Source organism: Carassius carassius, chromosome 44, assembly GCF_963082965.1.
Source record: "Carassius carassius chromosome 44, fCarCar2.1, whole genome shotgun sequence".
Classification (NCBI taxonomy): Eukaryota; Metazoa; Chordata; class Actinopteri; order Cypriniformes; family Cyprinidae; genus Carassius; species Carassius carassius.
In genome coordinates this window covers 774,237-784,494 of record NC_081798.1, presented here as the reverse complement: position 1 = coordinate 784,494, position 10,258 = coordinate 774,237, and the positions used below count along the sequence as shown (strand labels likewise).

At 35.3% G+C, this 10,258-nt stretch overlaps 1 protein-coding gene across 1 annotated transcript in view; it reads right to left on the bottom strand.

Moving 5' to 3' along the window:
* Nucleotides 1-217: 217 nt before the first annotated feature.
* The window catches only part of LOC132126162 (mitofusin-1-like), a 21,917-nt gene continuing 11,876 nt past the window's right edge, over nt 218-10,258 (bottom strand). Inside the window, exons 10-18 of the mRNA XM_059537268.1 lie at nt 8,093-8,214; nt 7,815-7,941; nt 6,726-6,830; nt 5,576-5,678; nt 5,083-5,309; nt 3,522-3,695; nt 2,020-2,216; nt 1,722-1,856; nt 218-866 (exon numbers count right to left, since the gene is read on the bottom strand). Coding sequence (XP_059393251.1) covers nt 797-866; nt 1,722-1,856; nt 2,020-2,216; nt 3,522-3,695; nt 5,083-5,309; nt 5,576-5,678; nt 6,726-6,830; nt 7,815-7,941; nt 8,093-8,214 — 1,260 coding nt within the window. The 3' untranslated portion in view covers nt 218-796. The remainder of the gene's footprint in view (nt 867-1,721; nt 1,857-2,019; nt 2,217-3,521; nt 3,696-5,082; nt 5,310-5,575; nt 5,679-6,725; nt 6,831-7,814; nt 7,942-8,092; nt 8,215-10,258) is intronic.

Genomic DNA, 10,258 nt, shown 5'->3' with positions numbered 1-10,258 from the left:
ATTAAAATTTATATTTGAAAATAAAAAAAAGAGGACTTGTTTTGACAGCCGCCTTTTAAACAAAAAGTCTTCTGAAAGTGACACATTAGGATTCAGAAGATGAACCGTTTTTCGTAATACTGCCAATAACTCGATGTCCATCTTTAAAAGTTCTTTACTGGAATTAATAGTGTAATACTCAAACATAAGAAAGGTTTCTTTAACACAGTAAATACAATTTAGTAATGTTTTATAATTTTTATTACACAGGAGAAATTTATTTTCAGGATATTCCATTTACATGCATTTAGAAATGACAGCAAGTTAATGAAAATAATTTTAACACAGGGTTATACGGAGTCAAACTGTTACCAAGGAACAGATAGAAAATAGGTTTTGTGATCAAAAGGCAAATCTACAAAATCTGAATTCCCTGTCTGATGACATGAACTCTGTTTCTGAATAAAGGCTCTGTGAAAAAGGCTGGGTATAAGTATGAAATAAAGTTTGACTCCTTCATTAGGATGAACCTGAACAGCATTTTTAAATTCTAGCTCTTTACTTCCATGTTTTGCTTAATAGAGCAGCTTCACAGTTCACAAAATAGTGTTCCTAAGTTCAGTTGCATCTCAGTACAGGAAAAACCTCAACCAAAACACCCGCTGTAATTCAAGAATACAAATTTACAGTTAACCTCAAGTCACAATTTTCTCTCCTTGCAACATCTGGTGAGTTGAGAATTCCCTAAACAGCAGGGCATATAGTATCCATGAGTTACATCGCTCTCCGGATGGAGCCAGTGTCCGTGTGAACAGAATCAGGGTTGAGGGCGAAGATACTGGGAGCTGAAATCCTCTAACTGCTTTTCTAGAGCGGTGGCTTTATGTCTAGGAAAGAAAATGTGTCCATTATTACAAATCGATAGAAGAGATGTGGAAAACTTCAAATTTTTAAGCTATGATGGCTATGTTTACTTTGAGATCATTCTATAGTTAGATACAGGTTTAAAATCATAAGATATAGTTTAACAGCTATGATACTGTTTTTGGAATCGAAATATTTGGGGGGTGAAAACTTTTGGAATTTGAAGATCAACGTAAATTGTACTTTATTTGTGTTCCTGGAAACATACAAGTATCTTCTGTTGCTTACGAAGGACAGAACTAAATGGAAAAAAATTAGGCCGTCTTCATCGTGTTCAAAAGTTTTCAACCTTTTTAAATAGTTGTGTTTGAGTGCCTTAATTGTCCTCAGTGTAAAAAAAAATGGATCTCAAAATCATAGTCACTGCAGGAAAGAGTTCAAAAATGCTGGAAAACTGAAGAATCTGCAGGACCTTAAAAGATTTTACTGAAGAACAGTTTTTAGTTTAACTGTTCAGAACAAAGAAGGGACTCATGCACAACCATCACAAAACAGAAAGACAGTCGTGGATAATCCAGGTAACAGCACACAGTATTAAGAACCAAAGGTTCACAAACTTTTGAATGGGGTTATTTTAATTTCAGCAATTTCTTTTGTCTTTTGGACTAAATGTAAACATCTTTTATTTACAATATCTTACTCAGGACAGTACTAAATAAAAAAAATAACATGCATTTAGTATGATCTCTTATTTTTTGAAAATTATTCACATTTTCACAGATTCTGCAAGGGGTGCCCAAACTTTCGAGCCCCACTGTAAATTACGTCATTCCATTACATGTAACTAGTTACTCCCCAACACTGCTTAAACAACTGACCGGAGTACTTTAGATTGCTTCTGTACGGTTTCCAGCTTCTGGATCCTGTCAGTGAGCCGTTGGATGTCATTCTCCAGGTCCTTCTGAGTGATGTCGACTTGCTGGCAGAGTCGAGCGAATGTGCTGGCGATTTCTCTGTATCAGACACACAAGAACACTTTAACATTATTTTCTCCTTGCATGCACAGAGTTGCACTTGAGCTGCAGTGAATGTAATCAGTAGCAGTGTATTCATCTCAAAACGACTTCATCACGGACCAAACTCTGATGTCAAATGGACTCTAATGTGAAAACTTACTGCTGCACTTGGTTGCTACAGTTTGAGCCGGTGAAACTGATGATCATTTGAAGTCTCTCTGTGGCGTAATCCACAAACTGTTTCTTCAGAGCTCTTTCCTTGGCCTTGGTGGTCCAGGTGAGTTTTTCATACAGGTACAGCGTGCCATACAGACTCATAGAGAGAGCGATCAGACGCCAGCCAATTGTTCGCCACACCTAACAAAAGGTATAGCGATTAACTTCAATAATGCATTGATTTCCAACCCATGGGAATTTAAGCTCACATTTATCGTCATTCAGGGAGTTTTGTGGATGATGTGGGATGATTTGTGGATGATTTGGATGAGGGCAAAAGATTTCCCAGCACAGGTTTCGCAATGGGTATTGCAAATTCACAGCTGGGTTAATCTCAAACCAACCAAGTTTCAAGTCAAATCAACCAAATTTCAGAAACCTACCTCTGAAGAAAGACATAAACATCCAAAATATTCAATGCAACTGATGAATATTTACTGAGTAATCCATTATTTTGTAGAGGTCAAAATGTGATTTTTAGCCAAATTACAGCAGGTGGAACATAACTTTAGAAAGATTCCAGCATTGTTATATTGTTTTTCCACCGAGATTGGTAGCTCTATTCGTAAAATCCATTGACTTCAGCAATCTTTGACGCATTTTATGCCGATGTTGAACATTCAAAACTAGGAAAAACAACTTTGTTTTCTTTTCTCCAAAGTTTGAATGTCTGTAACTCAAAAAGTATAAAAAATATCTTGATATCCTTTTAGATTTTGGTTCAACAAATTGTAATTTTTAAGACTCTTTAGTAGTCAACAATTGAAGTGGATTTAAAAAGCTCATCAAAGTTGTCCTAAGACAAGAATGCATTTTGGTTTAACTTTTTAAGACAACTTTGATGAAAGGTTTTGATCCACTTCAAACGTTGACTAGTCTAGACGGTTCAATTGAGTTACAAGCATGAAAACTTTGGGGGGGAAATGTGAGAAATACTTTTTCCCATCTTCGAATTGTCACAATTAAAATGTAATGCATCAAAGATTGCTACAGTCAACAGATTTTACTAATACAGCTACCAATCACTGTGTAACAATAACAATGCTGCCATCGTTCTACAGTCATTTCGCTCCAAATTTCAGGCGAAACAGTAGATAACTCCGTAAATATTCATCAATGACATTTAGTCTTTTGGCTTTCTTCATTTATGTATTTCATTCACCCATCTGCTTGGTTTGAAGTGATCATATATAGCTAATCTGTTCATAATAGACAATGGACCATTTTGCCCACAAAATTGTGCTGATGTGACTACACCTTGACACAAGGAGTGGTCACTCACATGATTTCTTAAGTATTTCTTAATTTAAGAATCAAGCTCATTGCAACTTATTCTGGCCAGGAACCGCCCAATTAGACAGGAAGTGGACATCTGACTGTCATCTCTAATAATACATAATATAAAATAAGGTTTATTATAAAGCATTAACGAGCAATAATTCTCACCACTCCTCCAACGATGATCACGCTCACAGACGTGCGGGAAGCGACCGAGGCCAGATTGCTCACCATGGACATCATGAGTTCTTCCTGCATCAGTGATTGCTGATTCTGACCTTGAGCTCCAGGGACCTGAGACTGAACCATCGCCGGGGCTGAAGGGGTGGTTGGAGCCGTCAGCTGAGTAAAAAAAACAACAACAATAAACTCCCAAAAAACTCCATTCAGACTAGGGATGAATAATTTTATCAGACCGAAATCTGAATTATCCAATAATGGCTTAAAATGTAAATATTGGCATCAGCCCAATATGAAAAATTATGCCGATAAGAGAAATAACTTGCATGTGCTCAGGGTGTGCAAGTGATTAAATCACATCAGCAGTGTGGACATCCTTGAAGTGAACTTTTGCCGATAATGGCTTACAATGTAAATATTGGCATCAGCCAAATATTAAAAATATGCCGATATGCCTTGCCGATAACAGAAATAACTCACATGAGCTCAGGGTGTGCAAGCAATTAAATAGCATCAGCATAGTGGTCATCCTTGAAGTGAACTTTTGCCTGAATGATGATTAGATTCGCTATTTTGGATCAATGCATTTAATTCCAAAATGTTTTGTACAGAACGATGCCTCTGGAGTGCGAGAGTCAGCAGTCACCCGGGTCCTAATGCCCGTCCGGTAAGGCATTTTATTCACTAAAGGGGATCTTTTGACCTAGTTGTAATAAAATTTAAGTAAAATACACAAATAACATTTAAATTGTATCTCTGATTAAATAAATCAGTAATTGAGGTCATAAAATCAAAAGTATGTTTTGATTTAAAGGTCATAAGCTATAGCTTACATGAATAAAAAAAAATCGAATATGACACTTTTAAATTAAATAATTTTATATATATAGATCTATCCATTAATGTGTGATATGTTTGTTTTTTTAAACTAACTATGGGCTCTAAAAGATTTTCAGAATTTTTACAACTCTTTTGCCTTATACCATCTACAAATGTTAAATACATTGAAAGCTTTCAAAATAATTATTAATCAACTATATATAGATATATATATATATATATATATATATATATATATATATATATATATATATATATATACTGCTCCAAAAAATAAGGGGAACACTTGTGGGTTACATTGTGTGTTTAAGTGCTCCCTTTATTTTTTTGAGCAGTATTTATTTATATATATATATATAGCTGATTTATAATTATTTTCAAAGCTTTCAATGTACTTTCATTATAAAACAAAAAATGAATAGTTTTTTATTTAATTATAACGAATAAGTTTTTGTTAAAAACTAAACAAAATTAAAAATAATTTGTTTATAATTTCATCACAGGAGAGACTTGGTGTGGTTTTCAAACTGAAGGAAATATATCGGTATACACAATTTTTTTTTTTTATAAAAATATCGGCATATCGGATATCGGCAAAAATCCAATATCATTCATCCCTAATTCAGACCAAAACATGAATGCTGAAGGTCAAGTCCACACAAGCATCTCTATGTATCTCTGTGGAAACACGTATTTCTGATTCATGTACCGGTAGGGTCTGATCCACCAGCATCAAGGCACGTTTGGCGTTGACGGGACCTAGGAACCGGTGGACCAGCGTAGTCCAGCCTAAAGAGAACCGGAACTCGATGTTCTCCTGGAAGTCTGAGCACAGGGTGGCACAGTTGAGGTCGTAGCTGAGCTCAAACTTCCTGCTGGGAATGAGCATGTGCAGCTGGCTCTGTACAGCAGAGGGCAGCAGAGGCTTCAGACACTCTGGAAGCACAACAGACAGATAGATTACAAAACACACATTTATTACTACATTAACTGTCCATACAGCATTTGGTTTCATGGTTTAGCCTCGCTACAGCAGATTGACACCAACACATTAATAAGCAATCAAGTACATACTAACCTTTGTAAAGAATTAGATGAGCAACGCTTCACCCATTATCAGAGATTGTCTATTAATAGGATTGTCACCCACTGGTGTTTAAATATCAAACACAGTTCACTGTCTGTCCTGTTGTCACACACACCTATCATGTCCTGCTGAGACGACTGAACCGAGGCGTTTACTGCATCAGAACAGCGGAAGGCCAGATTCTTGCCCATGCCCTTCTCGATGTGACTCAGAAGATCCTGCAAAGATCAGGCACTGAGTGAGATGATAATGTCTAAAGCTACAAACATAAACTAAAATAACAAATAATATGAAAAAAAAAGTCACACATTTATAAAAAAAAAACAGGTACTAAATGAGATTTCTGAAGCAAAAAATAGGCAATAGTGTATATATAGTTTTTTTTTCTCAATTAATCGCATCTAAAATATTATACTACCGTATTTTTTCATAGTTTGGCTGGTCCGACTGGTGCGACTTATCAAAATTAATTTGACATGAACCGAGAGAAATGAACCAAGAGAAAACATTACCGTCTCCAGCCGCCAGAGGGCGCTCTATGCTACTCAGTGCTCCTGTAGTCTATCACTGAGCAGCAAAGAGCGCCCCCTCGTGGCTATAAATGTTAATGTTTTCTCTTGGTTCTTGGTTCTAAATGAATGCGACTTATAGTCCAGTGCGACTTATGTTTTTTTCCTCATCATGACGTATTTTTGGACTGATGCGACTTATACTCAGATGCGACTTATAGTCCGAAAAATACGGTATGTCTATATAAATAAGCACACATGTATATATTTGATCAAAATATGTTAGTTTTATATATTAAATATATTTATCTGTAATATAAATTATATAAATACTGAATGTATATACACATAATGAATATACACAGTACATACAAACATTATGTAATCAAGAACTTATTTTGGATGCGATTAATCGTTTGACAGCATTAACTTTAATAATATAAATTATTGTTATATTTCTTTTGTTTTACATTTGAAGTTTAATATGCTGCTATATAAATTATTTTGGACCAAAACCAACGTTCACATGAAGAATTTGTGCTTCAATCGAACTTAATTCTTGAGTCTGAATGTAGTGTTTACATGAACGCTAAACAAAATAATCGGGTTGATGTGCACGTTTTTTTGTTTTTTTGTTGTTGTTGTTTCTCACTGCTTGAAAATAATAACCACTCTCCTACACAGTTTCTTTATTTGTTTTTAACAGCAGAATTGATATTTATCCATTTATTCATCCAAATCTATTGTGACACTCACAGATTTGTAGATTTTGAGCACATGTGGTGACGGATGAAAATCTGCTCGAAACTCGTCTATGAGCACAGATAGACGACAGATCTCTTCTGCCATGGCATCCGACACCTGAAACACACAAACTACATCATCAGTCCTTCACTGCTCTGGACTCGCTTTTTTATTTATTTATTTTTTTTTTTGACAAAATATATTTTTTGAAAGTTTGCATATGTGACCCTGGACCACAAAACCAATCATAAGTAGCACAGATATATTAGTAGCATTAGCCAAATATACGTCAAAATTATAGTTTGTTTCTTTTAAGCCAATAATCATGATGGCATTAAGTTAAGATCATGTTCCATGAAGATATTTTGTAAATCTTCACCGTAAATATGCATTGCTAAGAACTTCATTTAAACAACTTTAAAGATGATTTTCTCAGTATTTAAAATTTTTTGCATGATTTTTTTTGCATGAAAACATGATTTATTCAGCTTTCAGATGATGCATAAATATCAATTTTAAAAAAATTGACTGGTTTTGTGCTCAAGGATCACACGTGTTTTTGTTTTTTGAGTATCATATTTGGTCCATCATGCTTTTATGGATCATATATTCTCATGTATTGAGAATATGGAGCAAAAACGGCTCGATTTTATTTAAAGACTCTTTTTATTTATTTTTAAACTGAGCATAAATATGCAGTTTTTTTTTTGCAGATGCTGATATTTATACGAAGACATTCTGATGCTTGTAACGTAAACCAATGAGAGCTTTCTAACAGTAGAGCAGTTACTGATATAAACTGATGTAAATATCACTCTATATCTCCAGTAGTGTGATGAGATGTAAATGATCCGCACATATAACACAGTGATTGAGAGCTGAAGAAATAAAGATGTGAGATGTTCTGGAGGCTTGTGAAGATCATTCCTCCGCTGAAGAACAGTGAAAGTAAAGCTTCTGGAAACAAACGCTCCTCAAAAGATCCTGAGGATCAGATTTGAGATGATTGATGGAGAATCAAGTAAAGCTGAGCTGCTTCAGTCCAGTAAGAGTTCATCTGGAGATATTAATGACCTTATTCTGACCTTTACAGTCTTTTACCTTGTGTTTCACCTCCTCTGTGATGGCCTCGATTTTTTTCTTGATGTCCTGGATGAGCAGGTTGAGTTGATTGCGAACGAAATCCAGTCGGTCAATCAGATAGTCTCTCTCCTCCAGAGAAACCACCCTGAGATCAGACATAAAACACGATCACACGGGAAGACAATACTCATAACTCAACTTATAATGTTCGTTAAGACTTTCTGGATTCGCTCTTCTGGTACAGATTACTGGATCTTCTGCTACAACATCCCCAAAGTAAAGAGAAACAGACGCACCTCTTGTCCGCGGCGGCGATGTTGATTTGATCCATGATGTCTTTGACTGTTTCTGTGATCTGCTTTGCTCTGATCGTGTGCTGCTCAAACTTTGTTTTCACTGCTGAATGCGAGATACACTCCTGCGAGGCCACACACACACACACAAACACACACACACACACGCTACTGTGACAGGAGCCTTCATGGCCGACTCTAAAGGGTTAAAGGTTCAAACCTGCTGCAGGCGTGAATCTAAAACAACAAATTAAGAGCAAAAACTGCAGCAAATCTGAACCCTAAACGTCAGCCGCTCTCCAGTTCATCACACAGTAGCAAATCATATCAATAAAACACCGTAATGAACACAAAAAGCAAAAGTAAAAACAACAGGGGGTCAAAAAGTCTCAAAGCACCACCTTTTTTATCAAATGTAATACAAATTTGCTTAAATATCCTAGTATTAATTGAGTTTAAATGCAATGTTTAGTTGTCAAATATAGTTGCAGAATCAACATAGAAGCAAAATCATTATGTGGCTAAGTTAATTATTAAATTAAAAAGCCTTTGAATTAATTTAATAAATTCGTTTAGAAGCTTTAAGGGCTTCGTATGGGGTTGTGTCAAAATAAAAGTCCAATGGATTAAGCTTGAAAATAAATAAATGAAGGCAGCTATAATTAGTGTTATAATTTTACACTTAAGAACTAACTAAATAATATTATATTATTATTTTTCCTACTTTTATATCCTCATTTGGTTTTTATTTTAGCATTTGTTTTGGTCTTAATTTTATTTAGAAATTTTATTTCATGTATTATTTTTATTATTAATAATATTATCAGTCATTGTTGATATAAATCACGAATTACAAATTTGGCCAAATTGTGCAACCCTAGTCCAATAGCAATATTAACCTATTTTTTTTTTTTTTTTATCATTTAGTCATTTTTTATATAGCAATAATAGTATTATTACTATAACTTTTTTTTCCCGCAAAACAGTTGAGCCTTAGTCAAATTCAATAGCAATATAATTTTTTTGTTTTGTTTTTATTTAATAATTTTAATCTTTTTATTTAGTAATAATAATAATAATACTTTTATATAAGCACAATTTTTTTTTTGATGACTCCCCTCATTCCCTGAGGTAACAACAACTATAATGAAGGGGTTTTACAGTATATACAGCAGTCAACAGACAAGCTTATAAAAAATAATAAATCCTTTTATTAGTTTGTGGATTTGCTTGAGCTAGAAAGAACTACTGAACATAAATAAAATGTGCATTACTCTTTAGTCTGCCACAAGAAACAACAACATTATAATCATGAACTCAAATGTCATTGTAAAAAAAACAAAAAAAACAACAATGACTGTTGTAACAGTGTGTAAATGGGACCTTTCTGTAACGCTAACGCTAATGAGCTTAAACTTATTTTTTGTACACAGTGCTGCGAACTGTCAATCACTCCTGTACGCGTGCATCACTGTCCTCCTCGCAGCTGCAGCAACCTGCGCTCAACATCAAGATTTAAAACAAAAAGGGGACAAAAAGGGTGGTATTGTCTTTGTGCATATATATTAATTAGATAAATGAATATCTAAATTCGGGCCTAGCCGCCTACGGTATATTTTTTTAGAACTTAGAAAAAAGATGCTGCAGCCAATGAGCAGCCAGCAGGGGCTGGTTCAGGACGACTCAACCTCCGCAGACAGTTTTTAATGTTTATTAGACAATAACTACTCAAGATTTTGCTTTAGTTTAATTTTCGGGACAATTAAGGCCAGATTCGGGATTTGGGACAACAGTTTAGATTTCGGGACTGTCCCGAATTTTTCGGGACGTCTGGTCACCCTACCTGAAAGAGCTACTGCATTACTTCATTAGCTTGCGTCTGTGATAGTATTTAGGCTTGGTGTGGTGTCAGCAGCGAGTCAGCTGATTCTGACCCTGTTCTTTTAGTACTCAGAGTCTGAAACCAGGAGAGCATATTCAGTGTTGTTCACTGTATTTGTATTTTTACCGAGCCGAGTGTATGCGTTTCACACACCCTCTCCGGCCACGTTGAGTTGTTGACACTGACAGCAGCAAAAGCGACGCATGCGCTTGTCACTTGTAAAACTCAAGGGTGTATGGGTAATGTAGTCTCTGCTCTCGGTGGGACGAATTAGGAAGCGTGCATTG